A 20,408-nucleotide genomic window follows, 5' to 3' on the forward strand; every position below is an offset into this window, starting at 1 on the left:
AATCGACAGGGGTAGGTGCCTAAATTTCTCGGCGAAAAAAAAAAATTTCAAATCGTTTTGAAAAAATTATTTTTAGGTCCTGGGTTGAAGTACAACTATTTTTTGTGAATACACATACCCCCGAAATCCTACGCAATTTTGAATAAAAAATTCGAATAGGTAGACAAATTTTTCGACAAAATTAAAAAATTTCAAATCATTCTGAAAAAATTATTTTTGGCTGCAGGGCTCAATTACAATCATTTTTCGTGAATAGGCATACCCTCGAAATCCTACGCACTTTCGAGAAAAAAATTCAGGAAGGTGGACAAATTTTTCGACAAAATTAAAAAATATCAAATCATTCTGAGAAAATTATTTTTAACTAGGGGTTACAATACACAACCAAACGTCCAATATTCCTGAGATACTGTAGTCGCATACTATATTCCATAGTTATTTTTATTAACAATTTGTTTGTGTGCGTTTCTAATTACAAGTCCTAATCTTGTTCCTACTGTTTCCTTTCTTATTACTTTATTTGTTTTAAATTTGAATACGCATCTACGAAAACGAGATAACTAGAACTTAACGTCAAGAAATTCGTTAAAATCTGAATCCCCGGCGCAAAGAATTAATCGTGTCCTGAAATCTCCATTGTAGTACTTCTAACCGCTGACCAGGACACAGACTAATCGATGAAAAGAGCGTGTACTTTAATAAATAAACTAAATAAACGCCTGCTGGGTTTCATACGAGCAGGGGTTCGCGTTACCGTCACAAAACACCGACGTAGCCCCGTATTTATGGGACAACTTTAGACCTCTAATAACGCTCATGGTAATAGTATTTGCGGTCCACCTTACTCGAATAGCTTTTATGGGAATATCACCCTAATTACACCGGTGCGACACGCGTACCACCGCTCTGTGGATTATGTTTTGGGCGGTTTCCAGAGGTGTCGTGTGACGTTTGGCAAAAAAGACTAGGTTCGACGAAATTCGACACGCGAACGAAGAATGCGTTCGGTCTCGTACGGCTCGAAACTGGCCAAAAGAGAAAAGCTGGTTCGCTTTAAAGCATCTGTCCGCGCCATATGCAGTCTCGTATTGCGAACCGTCCCTGTATCGAAAATTGTTTATTTCGAGATTCGACCCGCAAAATGGCCACGTCGGAGCATCCGATGCGTTTGTCGCGTTACCAGCGTTGAAAGGACTCGAATTTTAATTTCACAGCACTTCGTTTCGTATTGTCAATAAATTATAATATACAGGATGTTCGTCGTAACGATTGCCACGATTTTTTGCACATCTTAGATGATAAAAATTAGTGACAATAGAATGCAATATTAAAAATAGCCAAAACCAAGATCATCATTTTTCTAAATGGCACTAGAATTGGGCAAATTTGATTCACAAATATTGAATAATAATTTTCGATTCAGATATCGATTTAAAATATTCCTTAATGCGCAAATAAAATTTGCACAACTCTGACTGGCGCCATATAATTTGTTCTGTTCGATATTGTAAATGGCATCGAGGCAGATTCAATGCTATTAATGTAATATCACAAAATATCACAATTTTTAATAGTGTACTCTGTTGTCTAACGAGTGATAATTTTTGTATTATCACATTTGGTATGTAAAACATCGTGGCGAACGTTACGATGAACACTTCACATAAATTATTAATATACCATGTACCTAGGAGCATTCAAATCCTTATTAATATTAGATATTAATGTTTCGTGCTACTAAGAAGAAATTAGATACTTACTATGCACATTATATATTTGAATATTAAAAAGCACCATGGCACGTTCGATATTAATTTTAATTATAAATGATTGATGTAATGGTACCATTTGACGATAAATTGTAATTCATCGATCATAGAATTAGCGATGCAGCGTTGACTAATAATTTATTTTCGCTAGAAAATACTTGTCGATTAATTATTCGCGCGTGATATTACCGATAACGTGTGTTTTACATACAGATAGAATATTTTAATGTTACAAAATAAATTCCAACGCGAAAATACTAGATGAATTCAGGCTTACAGATTGAAACGGATGAATAGATATTTATAGATATGGGAATGGAAAGTTATAACAGAAACTCTGCTTTAAAATGCTTTGCCATCTTACGAGATTGCGATATCGATTATTTCAAGCAATACTACCCCTCGTACCCTATCTTGGCCTGCCCAAAGCACATTCTTCAAAGGAGGGTGGCCGATCGTGTCCTCAATGAAATCTTACACTGATGCGATCTCTCGGTTTATGAAATATCGAACAAATCCCTCAAATACTTCTCCAGTCTAGCTTCGCGATTTCTGCTCGCATTCTTGCGTAACGAAAACTCGCATAACCTACGAATCCAGTCGAATCTAACTGGAATAACTGCACAACGCAACATTATAAATTTTATACCTATAAACTTCTCAAATATCTCGAGAAATCACGTGAAGAATTACAAAAAGCACATCATTTTTATAGAAACGTATATTTATGTACAATACAATTTTTGACTATTTTATTTCCTTTTTTATTAACACTTTTCTCCACTCAGTAATCCTCGTATAGAATCCTGGTACAATTCCTTTCGAGCCTGATAAAGTGTAGCAAAAATATTTTTAAAAAATATAATAAAATAGTTATACGACAAAGCTTTCCTTTAGTAATCAACGTAATAATAAAATAATCTTCACGAGATAATCTCGATAGTTTTTATGAAATTTTGTTTTCGATGGTATTCGATATTATTATTATACGGTGGTTTAATTCGTCGCAATTTTCGTTAGGGGAATCACGAAGCCTCAAAACAGGAGTTTGTGAACAGCCGTGCGATTCCCGAGGTTCGTCAAGACCCTCGAAGACAAAATAGTTAGACGCGAGACACGAAGTCTTGAGCTCCGTTCCCAAACTATACGCAGTAATGGCGTCTTGCATAGTTGATCATAGTTAGGAAACTTGGCGCTATGCGTCGACTCTTACCTCCCTTAGAGTTTTCGGTTCGGTGACTACGGTAACAATATCGAGAACGACAACGATGCAAGATACGTTTCAGCGGTTCAAAGGGGACAAATAATTTAGAAACGTTTCGGAACATTGGAGCTAGTAAATGATATTTCGTGCAAATCCTAACAGGCGTGTCTGTTAATCTCTTTCTGACAACAATGGAGCATACAAACTCGAAAATTTACAGTCGTATTCTATACTTCAGAATTTACCACACGGTTCTAATGCAGTGAAGGTTTGCTTGTCGATGTAATAAATTAATTACCACTGTCAATTTCAAACAAACTACTTTCATTTGATATTTCGACTCATACATTTTGAATCTTGGGAGTAATTGTTAATATTATAATTACAAATATTAAAGATATTTGGTGAAATTTATAATTGAATACAAATAAATATTAAGTCTTTAAATTCTTACATCATTGAAATATAAAATTCTTACGTGTACCGATAAAAGGTATTTGTGGTCTAAATATACGATCAACAATATTACCAAAATTACGATTTGAATCTACGAATATTTTCGCGAAGAAACTACGGGATTATCGTCATTGTCCCTCGAGTGCCAGGCTTTTTAACTCTTTCCCGCCGGAAAGTCGCGCAACAATGACGCAGATTTTGTGAATTTAAGATCCCTTAGCGGGACAGGCTGTCACAAATTGTACTCTCTCGAGCATAAATATGGGATCGTGAAGGGACCCAGACGAGATGCTGTAATTCAGTAGAAAACGCGTGGGGTTGGATACGAGGAAGAACGAGGCTCCTCGTTTTCAAGGATAAAGCTATTGGAATCGGTCGATCCACTTGGCTGATTATTGGCATTGTCGTCTCTTTTTCAGAAGCGTATCATCGTTTCGTCTTATTTCTTCGCGAAGGTGCTTTATACTGTTCGCGAAGTACGTAACTACGCACGATCTCGTGTATCGATACCGTTGATTGTAAACAACGATTTACATTGTCCTTGATTGGTACGACTAAACAACGCGAGGTTACAGAAAACACTGTAATCGAGTTGGACTAAGCAATGGACAAAAGTTTTAGATACATTCGAACTATGAACGAATAAATGGTTAAAGAAATATTTAAATTCAGGATAAAATATTTCACCGTGAACGAACAACAATTTAATCAAATAGACGTTACGAATATATCGTTATTTATTACATTTTTATTTGTAAACCAGCCCACAATTCTGTGTATAAAGTATAATATGTACTTCGATTATTTGTTACTTCACCCTTGCCAGTGGACTCCGGGTCCATTTCGATTCGTAGAAACTGTTTAGAATGTTTACAGTTTATTTTGAAATTTTTACAAATTTTTCCATATCGATAATAAAACGTTTTCCTACGAAGCAACATTGTTGTTTAATTCGATCGAGCATGATGCAACGTTAGTCGTCAGCTGCTAGGAAAACAACTAATCGTTTTCCTGCAAGATCTGTGATTATCGATTATACGCCGATCAAATATTACCTTGGCCAGATGGTCAAACAGATTCACGTGCACGGAGTAGTTTTTCCACTGCATTTTTCCGTCGTTTTGAAGCTTTTCGTATCACGTGGAACGAGCCAACTATAATAGCAATGCAGGGTGGAGAAACCGCTTACCCCTTTTACGTATCTCTAACACCGTCTTAAGGATTGCAATGCTTAGCATATTTCCGTCAAAGTGAACGTCTCTGGCATCCTCTCGGGGAATGCCAAAGGTCAGCCGAAAATTTAATAAGTAAATTACTTGAGGGAGGCCAGTGAACGAAGCTCCAAGAGGGTGTTTTATTTCCATAGTATCAGATTCGATCAAAGTTTTAACTACGAAGCAAGCGTTGCATCGATACGTTCATGGCTGTCAGTTAAAAAAATTCTACGCTTATGATTATGAGACTTACGCTTATCGTATGAGACTTTCAGTCGAAGTATTGTAAAAATGACCGTATTTCTATTAAGTATACGAACAGTTAAATTCTATCGTTTTCCTTGTTCAATTTTTATAGTAATCACAAGAAAAAATTATGGAACCAATTTCTGGTAGAATGTATGGGAATTTAATATTTGGAAAATAAAATTCAGTGATGTGACTTTAAAATTTGATGTATGGTACTGAAAAAGATTTACTTTAATTACCATAGACTAAAGTGCCTATTGTTACCAACATTCGCCATTTCATAGAAGAGTTTGCTGACCCCGTAGTTTCCTTTTCTTTTCAACAGAAAATATTCGAAGACTTCCACGCGAGCCGAGTTTTTTGTTACTTAAAAAGTGCTGCAAGGACCGAAACAGATAATCAGTCAGGAGAATAAGATGGATGACCAATTACTTCCCAAATCGTGAAGTTTTTTTTAAGCCACAATTGCTGCATGTGGTCGAGCGTTGTCATGGTGAAAAGCAAACCCTGTTCTGTTAACGAGCGCAAACCTTTCATCCTTACGTACGTTACATAATTTGTCCAATTGTTGACAATAACTTTCAGAATTTATGGCTTCGCTTTCTTTTGAAAGTTCATAATAATCTGGATCTCTTTTGCGCCAGCTTTCTTTAGACACAGTTCAGGATTTGCCATCGTTTGTATCGAGATACACTTTTTCATTGTATATCGATACCCATTCTTCGTTTCCAATAATCAATTTATCCCAAACAAATTCTGACATGTACTTACAAAGAAGACAATTCAATAAGTGTACATTGTCGATGGAAATTTTCAATTTATGATTCCTTGAAAATGAGTTACACGTTTCTCGATAAATCATGCTACTTCATAGTCTAAACTGTGCACAATGAACCGGGGAAAACCTCAAGTCAATTAGTGGTTTTCCCTGTTTATCACGAGCAACAAGAATCACAAAAGACTGGGCTTTTAAGTTGTATTTTTTAACTGGGAATACTAGAATTTTAACTCTGTAGGATCGTGTCTCCAACAAATCACATAATTTGTTCCTGGTTCTGAACTTCGAAATAAAAGAGTCACGAAGATAAATTGGCTTTTCGTTCGTGTTTCACTGGAGGACTCGTCAATAAGCCTGACCCAGCAAATTCTGCCTCGAAACTTTGACAGACTCTGACTTTAGAGTATTTAAACCAATTTTTCAGCAACGTGCTAATAATCTTCTCAATGATCAATTTATCCTCATCAGTCAATTGGTGGGAAGTTTGTGAAATAGAAAGTCCTACCACTTTTTAACAAGGGTTATTTGGTTAACTTTTAAAGTTTTAAACAACGATAATTTCATTTAAGAATGTTATAACAAATACACTATCGAACTGATAAATACGTCTATGCTTCATATTATAATTTGAAGGAAATCTTTACATATGGAAAAATAGAGAGAAATAACAACGATTAAAAGATTTTTAAATTGATTAGAATACGTGTCTTCATGTGTTGATCTAAATTTTGGTATTTTAGTGTTCAGCATACAAAGGACCTATGCACTATTAAATTTTGATGACAAATATTTTACAGTATTCATACTGGAAATAGAATTATATTTTTAAAATACGAAGTTATTGTTTTTTGCAATGTTTGGGGCCACCCTGCGATACTTTCGTAAGAAATCCGCGACGCTCTTGGGATCCGCCCACGCGTTACAAGCAGAATATTTTCGGATCGCGTCTCTCGATTTTTGACGTCCGCAGAGACGCAAATATTTATTCAACCACGTAACGTATTCTCTGGGAAAAGTTGCACAACCGATTGTGTCCGATTAACATTACAACACAAGGGTGACGGTTGCGCAAGAGGAAACAGGCGGCGGCCAGGACTCGTTATTGTCGATCTAGAGGACTCGCCGCGATATCCGACGCGGACTCCATAAGCCATTTATCAGTATCGATACGCCGGCAAAGCCTCGCGACGTGACTTTACTTCGGTGCACCGTTTAACGAGAGAAAGGCGATCACATTTCATCTCATTAGTCGACTGGCACGGTTACATCAATTTATAACTAACACGGCCCGTCGATGGATTCTAGTAGTCGACCACGCCGTTAATTAGCGCCGTTTCCATTTCTTTGGCCGCGTGAAAGTCGCGGCTCGAAACGGACGGGGTTACATATGATCGGAGATGGGCAATATTTCATTCCAATAATACAAAACCAATAAGTTCGACGAGAGTTTGTTTAGTCATGAATAAACAGACGTTTGTATTTTATTCGTTGTTCGAAATCTGGATATCGACGGCCACTGGGGTGGCCATTGCTTAAAATTTAGATTTTTTAATGCGAGAACAATCGTTTATACCTGGGTACACGAAACAGACCCTGACTCTTAATTATGAAGTCCTGCCAGCTCAACGTTGAAATGATTATCCAAACGCAATTGAACATTTTTACAGCCGTTTCCTGTGATAAACAAAAAAAGGATCACGACGATTGACGCATTAAAACACACTTATTCCTGTTTGTATTTTCTTTTTGCGAGGCAGAGATTGTCGGATCAGCGCAAAACGCGCGAGATGACGCGAATCCTAATAAGTAATATATAGTTCGTGCATAAAGAATAATATTGTTAGATACTTCAGACAAAGCAAGCCCCTTCAACTGTTACGAAATTTGAAAAGAATACATTTTAACCAAATTTGAAATCGTACAAAAATATTCTTTTATATATTTCCTTCCAAGCAAGGCTACTGATTTCGAAATTAGTAGTACAAACATAACTAACCAGTGCACGAGAAGCAACGAAAATTCACACTTCTATTGGAATAACTTTTATTTAGTACGGAGCAGATTTTCGAAACACTAAGAATTATTCTGTGCTTTGAAAATCAAAACGATCGAAGTTCCTTAAGTAATTAATTATTTGTAGTTCGACGACAGAATTTTCGTTTCACCCCTTTGCCAAATTCTCCCTTAGAGGTTTCCCGTTGCTCTGTCCAGGAATTGACGAGGCTCTATTCTAAAGCTTGATATTTTCGTGGTCTCGTTTGGCTCATAGAAACGAAGGTATCGCAGCAATCTAGAATACTCGTAACGGAGAAAACGATTACAATAGAGCGAACAATCTGGCAAGGAAATCGGAGAAACGTGCGCCGAGATTTCTTCTCGATGCCCGGGAACTTCGTGGATCGCATAGGAAAGATATATGACAATAATGGAAAGGGCTCGTAATATAACCGTATTTGTGGCACAACCGACTCGCGGTCTGGATAAAATCTCCAGTTTTTCTCCTTGGATGTGATTAAGATTCCAAACGTATGTCTACCTTGTGTTTCAATTCTTGGAAGACTGGCTCGCTTCTTTTTCTATCTACCTACGGTTTCTTACATAACGTTACGTACACACGCTTGTCTATAGATCCTGATCATAATCAAATCAATCATTAAAATACAACGTTTACGTTGAAAAATGATTAATGAGCAATTATGTCGATTCGACGACTGGGAATTCGTTTCGTTTTTAAACCTCGAATTTTATCGCGTTTATTGAAATCTACTAACTGTACAAGCATTGTCATCCATAGGCACTGTCAACAAAAATTTTAAGAAACTTGTTTAATTTATATCCGTGGGAAAACATTCATCAGTATCGTAGTTATACTATTTCTATTTTTTCTTTTTATACTAATAGATAATCTTCCAAGAGAATTTGTCAAAAATCAAATTAACTCTTTATAACCCTCTGTGTCATTGAAGTCATGCATACGTACCAAATATAGCGATAAAACAATAGCATGATATACAAACAATCTATTTACAACTACTGTAGAATGTCTAGATTATAATTGAATCGAAGAAATAACGGATCAAAAATGGTTTAGAATAAATTCGCCCATCTCCAATTAAATATATTCATCGATTTTGAATTTAAGTCGATGCATCCTGCTAGTAAGTTGATTATAATAATTCATACAACGATGATATAGCTGCTTACCGTACGGCGGCACTAAATGCGATCCGCGCTGATAATAAAATATTTATGAACAATATACCAATCGTTTACAGCTTGGCAGCGTATTAATGGCGGCCGCGCGTACGAATTATAAAATCAATTTTGCCCCGACGCTGGTGAATGAACACTTCCCCGACGGTGTACGCGAAATGATTTACGTAATCGCCGGCGATACCGGATTTACCGAGTTTTTAATTGGTATTAATTTTCTGGCGTTAACCTCGCGTCGGGTATCTGCGCATCGAAACCGAGCTAAAATCTTTATTTATACTCGGACCGAATTAACCCGATGTCAATGGACGAATTTATGGTTAATTGCTGGAATCGTCTCCGAGCCCGTTGCGGTTTCCTACACGAAAACTGCACGCAAAACGCGATGTCGCAACGCGTTTTAAGGACTTTTACGAGTCCTCGAGGATCTAGCCTCGTGGCACGACAAAATCTTCCGTCTTTCTATCCGTTGCGCTGTTATTGCATTACGTGCCTCCGCGCGATTGTATCAACAATTCGAGCTATCGTCGAGTCATCGAGTCATCGACGTCCACGTGAGAACTGGGTTTCCTCTTGACCTCTTACTTTCGAACAATTTTCTATTCATTTTTACTTCGTTCGATTAAAATAAAAGACGCTTGGACATGGATTATATCAGAGACTTTATCAATTACACGAAAAAAAGATTTTGCAATTGAAAAAAGGATTATTGGATAGTCTCGGTATCTCAGTGTTTTGATTTAAAGAATATGTTTTGAAATAGATAAGAAATATATAATCGTTTCTTTTTGAGGAATCAAACTCGAGTTTTATTCGTCGACTATGAATATTTTCCATCAGTTCCCGCTGAACAATTATTGTTTCCTTCGGCGTATAATGTACTCGTAGGTTCAAATTCTATCGATTGCCGTTATAAACAGGCTTGGAAGGCGCTACGAAGTCTCGATCGGCCTCCCTCGGCGATTAAAAAAATCCATTACAGTAGAACTCCATTTATACTAACTAACGTCGTCACGGTACCTGGTTAACCGAACATGTTACCGAGTTCCTATTAAGTATACGAACAAATAAACAGTAGTAGAAAGGATAATCCTTAGCCTCTTATTATCCGCACCTTCTTGTCCAACGACCGGTTTCGATAAATGTTCTATCGTATCTGAATTTCATTCGTTTACAGTGAGACTCGTTGACAAATCATTGGAATATATTTTTATTTTTGATAGTTCAAGCTCTAATTCGCAAACATCACGATCCAATTCTAAAATCGAAAGAATGAATATTAACAGCAGAATTTTAAATAATTAAAAGTCGTTACGTTTCTTGATATTTAAACGAACGTAAGTATCGTTGAGAAGATCTCGTGATAGCTACCAATTATTGTTAACGTCAGAAATCCGTTACGCCTATAATCGAGAAGATTTTTCCCCCTGGATTCGACAGCAACCTTCGACCACGGGCCCGACCTACGACCTTTATCTATTTACGAACGTATCACAGACTGCAAATTCACGATGAAAAATTGACTCCTTGTTCGTATTGGATTAGATAAGTACAATCGAGAAGTTGAATTAAGTTCCTGGTGCATTACTATCACGTTGTAAATCCCTGTTAATAAGCAGTAAGACTCGGGATTTAAGAAACGCTAACTATAATATTTGCACGGAAAGTAGTGGTTTTCACGGGTCCACGGTTTAAACTTCGTGACTGGGAACGTGCTGAGTTACCGACAAACTAATTACACCCTGATCATTTCACATACGTAAATGTTTCCATTCGGTGGAAATCCTGCAAATGCTACACCGCGATGGAAAGGTTTCGCAAACGTAATTGAATAAAATGGGAATTGACGTGTATTTCCTCTGTTGCTGTTTATTAATGAGTTTTTTTTCACGTCGATCATTGAAATTCATCGAAGTGTGCGAATTCTTACGTTTTTAACATATTTCTAACATTTATGAGAAACGCTAGAATAACGCTTACAGAGTTTGTATACATTTTATACATTAAAACCTGATCCAACAAATGAATTGTACTTTCCTTGAACGAAATATCTTATCGTATTCGATATCTAAACGCTACTGATTTCTAATCAATTCTTCGAAAAAGATACTTTGCAAATTGTTGAGTTATGGCCTCACATTATGAAAATGTATGCAAACTGGATTCATAAGAAGATTGGAACGAGGAGTCTGTCTTTGTTTAGCACCAATGGAGTATCTTTACAATATTTAGTCAGACTTTTTTTTATATTATGAGTATTTGACTATTAAATTGTTGCCACAACCTGCAAATTTTTGTACGAAAGTATTTCTGTAGAAGTATATCTTTTTGCATCGTTTTAAACTCACCACTCGTGTGTTTCGAGGCAAGAATTTTCTTTTTTTTTTTTGAGGGATTGCTTTGAAAAAAGTTTGAAAATCACTGTTGGATGTTGAAAAATAGAGGAAAACTAACGATGTATTTTTTCTGTGAATTTCAGACGAATATGCATGCGTCGTTTCCGTACGACGGTGGGCGCAGTAGTGGCGGCGGTGGCGGCGGTGGTGGCGGCGGGGGCGGTGGCGGAAGGGGCGTCGAATATGGCGCCGTTCGCCGTCCCGACGCCCTCCTTCCACCCCCAGGCCTCGACCAGACCGACCTCGTTCTCCACAGCAGCCTCGTAGACGACCCCCAGGTGAGCGACGATGTACGTAATCGCCAAGCATTTTCTCTATTACCATTCTACCGTTGCTTTAATCGAATCACGAAGGAAAATGCTATCCTGGCCCTTGAAAATTCCCAAGTATTGTCGATTGCTTCAGGTCATCCTATAAGTAATCCAATTTCTCCGAAGACCTTGCAATAAATAAATGAAACCAGTAGTCCTATCTTTTAAACCGCAAATCGGTGATATTTTTCAATTAAAATATTAATAATAACATTTTTTGCTCTTATGGGTGTGCAAAATGTAAGAAAGATTGTTTGGAATCTCAAGAAATAATGATAGTTTAGTCTTTGTTTCTTCAAAAGTATATCTAAATATTTTAATTAAATCTTATTAGACAGAGTCCATTTTTCGAGGTCAGTAAAAGAGAACAACATAGGTGATCACTTCTTTAAAAAGAAAAAAATTATACCAACATCCCTAAATTAATCTGTTTATCGCATTACTTACAGGGTGACTTAGTGATTACTTTCTTTATAATATCTTTGTTTCTGTAAATTTCTATTAAAAGCATTGCGAATGTTACGAAATTCTGATTCGATTCAAAGCCTGAGATTCCATTCGTTCATTACGTAAGTAATTGATTTTCTGCTCGCTGATATTTCATTATTCTTTTTATAAATACTGACGGAACGTTCAGAATTATTCTCATGTACGGCACGTTGTTAAATGCTCGTGAATGACTGTAGTATCCGATACGCCGTTCTGAAAAATTAACGTGTGAACAACATTGTTCGAATGTTGAGAGGTCTCCGGCCTTCTATTAATTGAATAAGATAACGAAACGAGAATAGTAAGATATTCTTTGTGGTTACAAAGATCTCATTCTTCTCTGTGTATCCAAGCTCTCTAATTATCGGCAATTTAATTTCAATTTTAAATTAATTTTGTAGAAATTGCTACACAAATATTTGAAAAGAACATTTCAATATATACTAATACAAAGAAAGTCAGATACTTTTTCGTACATCCATGTAATTTAATTTAAAAAAATACATATTTCTGCATTCCGTTCAGTAAAAAAATACGCGAGAGTCACGTTCCGAACCACTATAAATTTACAATAATATTCGATGTGTTCCACTTTCAGAACACAAACGTGGACGATGGAGGGTTCATGAACGACTTGCCTCTCCTCAAAAGTAAGTCTTTCGTACCTCATTCCTTTCGCTGCTTAACAAAACAACGAATTATAATTTGGATTACCATTTAAGCCATTCTTTGCAAAACGGTTTGAAATGCTCGTTCCACCTGCTTACCAGCGATTCATTATCGAAAGTGCCGTTTAAACTACGTGCTTTATCCGGCGCTTCGTCATCCGTACGAGCGTTCGTCTTGACTTTCTCGCGAGGATCGTGTCTCAATTCGAAGCCGCGTTTCCGCGATCCGTAACCCCGAGTTACCGACGAGAGATCCTTCGAATCGAAATTTATACCAACGCCGTCGAATTTACGCCGCGCGAAAGTGCAAAACGCGACGTCGTCGTAGGGATAAACACGCGCTCGTGTGTCCCGGCCATAATCCCCCGGCTGTATAAAATGTCCGCCGCGGGACCGGAAATATAAAGTAGCCGCGCAGGCAACTTGTCGCTCTTAATTAGAATTTATCTCCCTCTGTGTCGTATCGGCTGCTCCTCCGTGAACGGGGCTGCGGCGGAGTTTCAACCGCGGCGGAAAGGCAAAAAGGCGGATGGCCTTCGTTCGCAGACCACTTTTAATGCGACTCTAATGGTCGTGATTGCGACGCGACGGAAAAAATGAATCGCGCAGCGGCCCGGCGTTGAAGTCTCCGGGCCCGATCAACGACCGATTTTCTCGCGTAGAGACTTTAACGCCAGATAACGAGAGATATTCGTCTGTAATTTATGATTAAATTGAGAATCTTCGGTTGGCTTTGAAAATTGTCTAGTAATTTGGAATGGAAAATGACGTTAAGTTTGATTTAATATTTGGACGCTTTAGAATTTTATCTACGAGTGATAAAATCATCGAAGTGTGTATTAAAATGTTAATGTATCGAATCTTTGCTTGAAACTGATGAAATTCGTTAGAATGTGTTTCGTTCGTAATAGAGATCTTTGATTCCTATATAATTTTACTTTGAAGTCATCGAAAAATACTCTAGGCATTGATATTTAACTAAAATCGACATTGGTCAATGTTATCGAATGTCCCAAATATAACAGGTGCAACAAATATGATCGCGTACCTTTCCAGTAAACCTAAAAAGAAATGTGTTTACAATCTTAAGAAATGCACAGATGTCAATAAGTATATTACACCATAAATAAAACAAATATTTGAACTATTGTGTGGACTCGAAGAAGGAAGAACAAAAGTGCTCCATTTTGCAGGGAAGAAACTGCAAGGCAAATTACGAGTATCCATTTTCTACGAGCCTAACCATATTTTTTCCACGCGTAACTAAAAGAACGTCAATAATAATTAACCAATTTTACAATGGTTATGCGCTCCATTAATTAAGATTACCGCGATAAAAGCCTGCTGGAAGCTGAATTACCGATTACCGGACAAATTAGCAAATCACACACGCAACATTGCAAGCTCATTAATTTGAAAACATTGCGATCGACCGACAGCAGAAAATTGATTTCTTATTTCCCGGGCGATCGGCGTGGCAAACCTGTTACGGTCGAGCGCGATAAAAGCCGAACGTCATCGGCCTAATTAAATCTTTTATCTTCCGGAGCGGTTGAAAATCTGAACGGATAGTGGGTCGTACTTTCACGCCAATCGCGCTCCAGATTCTCGGAACCATAAGCATATAGACAATTTCTTACGGTCGCGTGTATAGACAGAGGAAAGGAACGCCTATAGTCGCGGAGCAGCGGTTTCGTTTAACAAGCTTTTTCGTGTAGGTGCGTAAATGGTTCGCGTGAATAGGATAGAGACACACAGGTGGCAGGGACTGCCCAATGCACAGGGTTGCGTAACGCTGAACCAGTTATCCAATGGTTCAGCGAGGAGGATGTGTTGTGGATCGCGGCAATGGCCGGTTATAAGGAAACTTGTCGCTCCTCCGATCCTCTTAGGCCGTTCTCCCACCTGACTGGCCACGCTACTTAATCAGAGATCGGTGAAGTACGCAGATTTAAAATAACAAACAAAATATAAACCGTTCGTGCGTTACTAATCGAATAAACATTGAAAAGAAGGTAAAATATTTTACAACGAACGGAATATCGATTTAAATACGCATGGAAGCTTGCAAATATTATGTATAAAACAATAGACGATTTTACTCTTCGACACAAGTATATTCTCGTCGCGAAAATGTAATTTAATACGTTCATGTCGACGTGTACCACCGGTGGCTCACAGTTAAATGTCACATGTCACATTGGACAGTGAGGACCACTAAATATGTAGCTCGTTAAATTCCTACTTAAAGTCTAACTCAGAAAAGATTGGTATATAGTTGAAAATTAGAACAAACGAAAGACTCTAAGAAAAATCGAATGCTCGATTAAAAAGGGATTAAATATTCGAATGGTGTAATGAAATAACCCCGGAGGGGTTGAACGAATGGGAATTAATTTTTGTTGTAACGAACTCGTGGAACACTTTTGAGGAGTGTAAACACCAGGGTAGGTGACGTATCGTGGAGAATGTGACGCGTGTCATCGTCTAGTTTAAGTGGGAGAACGGCTTTAGGCTGTAGACTACGCGTAGCTGACAGTCGCGTCAGTGCAGAACGTATCGCGGCCAACTCGACGCGTTGCGAAAGTGTCACACGCGCGCTTAGTTGGCCCGACAGAGCCACGGCAGACGGATTTTACCCCCAGGTGTTTTCCTTCTAGACTTAGAGTACGCACGGAGAAACGAAGGAGTCTGGAACGCGACTGTTTCGAGAAGAATGACGCGAATCGTTGCTGGCTAAATCAAACTTGAAGTTGCTTGTATCTGACAACTGCTACACAACGATTAAATCTATCGCAAATTTTTCCCTTTCGATTTCGATTTTTACGTAATCGTAGCTTCGTTAAATTTTATTTAATAATGTGCATTCTTGAGCATTCTCCACAATTATCTGAATTGTATAATACTTGTAATTTTTAATGTATAAAATAGATATTTGTAAGTCCTTTTTTTTTCTTTTTGTTAAGAATATCTTATTTAATCCACAGGTGGAAATTGTATACGATTTCTATGTTTGTTGCAATAATGGATTTTCAAATCCCATTCCCCATTCGTCGTTGATAACTTTTCCTGTGTACTCTATAATCTGTTCATGCGAAATTGAGATAGAACCATCATTCCGTGGGTCGACTGTTTTTACCCGTTAGATGAGTGTTCGTTCTTGTTAAACCAAATATTTGTTTCGCCACTGAAACACAGTTAGCAAAATGACAAACCGACTTGTTTCGTTTCAACAGCACACGCGTTTATGAATATCTAAAAATCTAATTTCTTTCACTATTATTTTGGTCGTTATTAACAGTTTAGCAGGATCTAAATCATATGTTGTGGCAATGTTCACTGTTTGAAGAAAATAGAAGTAAACTTATTCGTAATCTTTGCAAAAAATAGATTCCTCCCCCCTCGTACCATTAATTACCACATATTACATTGTTAATTGTACTTGACATCTAAGGACTCTCTATTTATAATATTTTACGAGCAACCGTAGCTCTTATAAAATGTTTAAATCAACCTGAATTAAATTCTCAGCCTCAATAACTATTTTCTACGTTGGCGAGAGTCGAAACAATTTTGTTAAATTTCTAACGTGGAACAGTATTTTTCCAAACGAACGATCCGACAAGTGGCAGTTAAGTTTCTGAAAATCCAGTCGTTTAGGCGGTCGAATTTATGGAGTCTTCGATTATAAAGCGTAGCGACCCTCGACGCATGTTGTAATTCCTGGCTACTCTGAATGGGCGACACAATGGCAGAAAAGGTACCGGTCTCGATACGCGGGTAAATACGTTTCGCGAAAGCCAGAGGTGCGAAAGAAAAAATAAAACTGGAGTGGATGCCCGGAGGCGGATCGGATTTCGTTCATTGTCATTGTAATTTCTTGGCGGGGCGCAGTTTTCGGGGCGTTACACACCACAGGGGTATTACCTACAGATGGCTGTTTGTTCGAATGTCACTGTGGGTTATTATATGCCTCGTTACTTGCCCTCTGACGGCTTATTTGGCCAGTTTTTCTTCCCTTTCTATTTCTCTCCGATTCCCTCTTTGTCCCTTTGTTTTCGAAGAACGCGCGCGACATTGTATCGTCGAATTTAGAAAGGCGAGACCAATCCGTGTTCACTTTGACGCGACCTTCTTTCCTAACGGTGCCCAGCTTTCGATTCGTCCGTTTCCTCCTATCGGTATTTAACAATAATTTCACTCGACGTAAAAAATAAATTCAAATTTTTGCGGCAATCATTCGAACAAATTTCTATCCCAAAAACAGCGACTTTGAAGCTAATCTCCATATCACGCAACGATCCTGTCTTTTTTAAATAATTAAATGTAAAATGCTTTGCATCTAATATGTCCACACCGAGTGTTCAATTTATCAAACTTACTTTAGCAGTCAATTTTTAATAATTTGGAAGTGGAGGAATTTCGAAGATCACTTAAAAATGTTAAAGACATAAATATAAGAAAAATTGCTATGTCATTACTTTTTGTATCTTTCTTTTCGTATAATGAAACATCAGAGAATAATTCTTGGTTTTCAATAGCTGGTAGGCTTATACTTCGCACATCAATTTCCTGATTTCACATTCGATTTATCCGTCCGAAGGGTAAACGTTCGCGTATTACTGTTGTAATACGGGTGCCCCTAATGCCTCGAAATTTAGAACCCTAATCCCTCGACGGGAAAATATTGCTCCGCCACCCACATTCCCGCAGAATCGGCTCGTCACTCTTGGAATATTCAGTCGATCGGTAACAGCAACGACAAATACATACACCGACGACACAACATACGCGTTCCGCTTCTCGGAAGCCGGTTATACAATTACTTGCAGCTTACCTTGGCTCCTTCGTCACTCCTCGACGTGCTCCAGTTTAGCGGTTCGACGTTGCTCGAAGGTATTGGAACGTACCGATTTTTCTCCCGGACTTGAATCGCTGAAAAATTGCAATTTCGAAGACCGAATTACTTATAAACTCGTGACAAGTCTCTACAAATATCAGTAGCATCGACGAATCAACGAAAAAAATAATAATATTGGGAAATATTATAATTCTAAATTTGAAACAGGATACGCCTGACGAAATAGTGTTATTTTAAAAATTTGAAATCGATATTAGCACAATAACGTTACTGGAAATAATCTTAACGATTTGTGTATTTGCTCAATGATTTACAAATTGATGAATGCACTGCTCAATTTTTTATATAACTACAGGTTGGAAATAACTTCTGTAGATATCGTCGTGAATACTATGTTCACGCTGCAGAGTGTAATTGAACATCTGTTGACACACGCTTCCAAAGTTCAAATAGAATACGTGTAGACACCCATGAGGATACTTACGTGCTTCTAGCGAATAAAATAGAAAATAAAAATAAAAGTACTTTAAGTACTTTTTCCAATTTTCCATTCGGATACTTTAAAAACAGATTCAATACAAACGTAAACTATACAACTTTAAAACAATTATTTTCTATTATTCAAAGATGCATCCTTATACCCCCCAGAAATTTCAATTGAAATTAACGATAATTCTTTCCAAAAAAAAATTCATAAACACCAACTACTTTTATCTACTCAATCTTCTATTTGCAAGAATATTTTCCCCACTCGTGAATATCATCGAAAAGTGAAGAAAACAAGTAAAAAGTATCCATCGATTCGCCATCTTGAGCGACAATCTTAACGGTCCCAGAACCACGTGCGCATAAAGGGCAGTGAACTTCCGCGAGCAGTCGTTTGTCAGCCCAGGTTGCAAAATGTCGGTTGCCTCCCAATTATCTTGGCCGAAAATTTCACGATTTCACTGCAATTAATTCGCGACGTATTCATTAGCGGCGCCGATACGTTTAACTGGGCGCGCTCGCGACACGCCTAAACGCGACAGTGGCCGACGAATTTAAAGAGCGAGTAATTTCTTCTTTAGTCGGACGCGATCGTACGAGAAAGAGAGAACCAGTGGCCCGATCCATAGATCCCTGGTGCCGCTTAAGGAGAGGAAACGAGTTTTTGCGGTTAATCGATCGTCCTCCGGCGGCGGCGGCTCTTGAGATCTGCTATTTTAGTTTCCTGAGCGGCATTAGAATTAATTAATCATTCAAATGAGGCCAAGCGAACGGCAAGCTCTTACTCGGTTAATGATTTTTAGAATTCGACCGGTCAATGGCTGGGTCGATCGACTTTCGCCGTTATAGGAGAAGAAGGAGGGGAAGTTTGTCAAATATATCGATCATTGTGTACATACGAATTTGAATATTATATGGCTCGAGAGCGAAGGCAAATTAAAGTAATTTAGAGCTAGTATCTTTTTGATATCAACAGGAACTCGCGAACCTTATTTTAATTAGAGATTTTTATGGTAGTTTGAATGTTACCTATATCGTGCCACTTAAGATATTTTATCTTACATTTCTTATTCGGTATTAATTTGTACGCAAATCGGTATTGGAGATTGTAGCCTGATCTGTATAATGCCTATGATTACATGTTAAATCTTTTACCGAGAACAAATTAAATCGTTATTAACTTTTTTGTAATGTGGTGTAAATGATGGTATGATTTAAGCGATCTGTTCATTAAATTGAAAATAATTAACTCGTGAATGAGAACGATACAAACTACGAAGAGTATATTTCTAATACAAATTGGATATAATAGTAACCATTAAATAATGTTTAGTTTTATTAATATGTAATTAATATGTAAATTGAACTTTCCAAGACTAAAATTTATTTTATATACATTTTTGGAACCGTGTCATTTAAAACTGACGACGTGGCTTTCAAATTATAAGAAGCCAAGTTGTAATAAAATAATAAAATAACGTGTTTATGTTCGTTTTATGTGGAAGTTGGGACAATAATAGATTTTATGTTTTTTTACATACATTCCCTTGCATGTTTCATGAATCCATAATGCATATTCCGTGCGTTGTATCATGTTTTCTATACGCGTTTCACTGCAGAGGAAGCAGAACCAGTCCTCATTATTAAGAGAAACGATTATGGTTTATGATCCTACTGGTACGATATGAGAACCATGATAACTTCAAGAAAAATATTAATATACTCCTGGTAATAATTGTAATCTGTACTCGAAGTAAATGTGAAAATTCTACAGAGAACCTATTTTCACAAAAATATAAATAAGCAAGATACATTTTTCCACGTACACGTCCCTTCAGATATAATCTAACAATAACATAGCCATCATCAGGCCATCGAGAGATGTTCCAAAAGTGACATCGTAATAAAACTTATTCATTAAATTCTTCCCCTTGCTTCTTATTAATACTACCCAGCAAAACAAAGCCTTCGTTCGCACGTGAGAAACTATATCGTTAAAAAAAAGATACTACCTTCCCGACTATTTATTGTTGGCCTCTATGACAAGTGAACAACACGGTCGTGAAAGGTCGAATCTCTTAATTAGCTCGACAAGTTACGCAATTAAAATTGATCGTGGAGTGTTTGGCTCGGCAAGTGACGCGGTTGAAAATTAAATACAGAAGAAATTTCGAGTTCGAGCGTCTCCGACGGCCGTGCAACGATGGCGCGCGTCCTCCATTCGCCAGGAAATCGATTTCAATCGAATGAAACGTCAAAGTAGTAAGTGACTTTTTCCATTGTTCCGTTCGAGCGGAACGGAATCGTTGGGCGC

At 37.6% G+C, this 20,408-nt stretch overlaps 1 protein-coding gene across 6 annotated transcripts in view; it reads left to right on the forward strand.

Moving 5' to 3' along the window:
• Tfap-2 (transcription factor AP-2) overlaps positions 1-20,408 on the forward strand; it is a 309,571-nt gene that overhangs the window by 254,151 nt on the left and 35,012 nt on the right. For 5 of the 6 annotated variants that reach the window (XM_076763705.1, XM_076763708.1, XM_076763704.1 and 2 more), the window contains 2 exons: positions 11,363-11,569; positions 12,678-12,729. In XM_076763705.1, the coding sequence (XP_076619820.1) occupies positions 11,363-11,569; positions 12,678-12,729 (259 nt within the window). The remainder of the gene's footprint in view (positions 1-11,362; positions 11,570-12,677; positions 12,730-20,408) is intronic. The other variant, XM_076763702.1, reaches the window with a different exon arrangement.

This window comes from Colletes latitarsis, chromosome 4 (genome assembly GCF_051014445.1).
Source record: "Colletes latitarsis isolate SP2378_abdomen chromosome 4, iyColLati1, whole genome shotgun sequence".
NCBI lineage: Eukaryota > Metazoa > Arthropoda > Insecta > Hymenoptera > Colletidae > Colletes > Colletes latitarsis.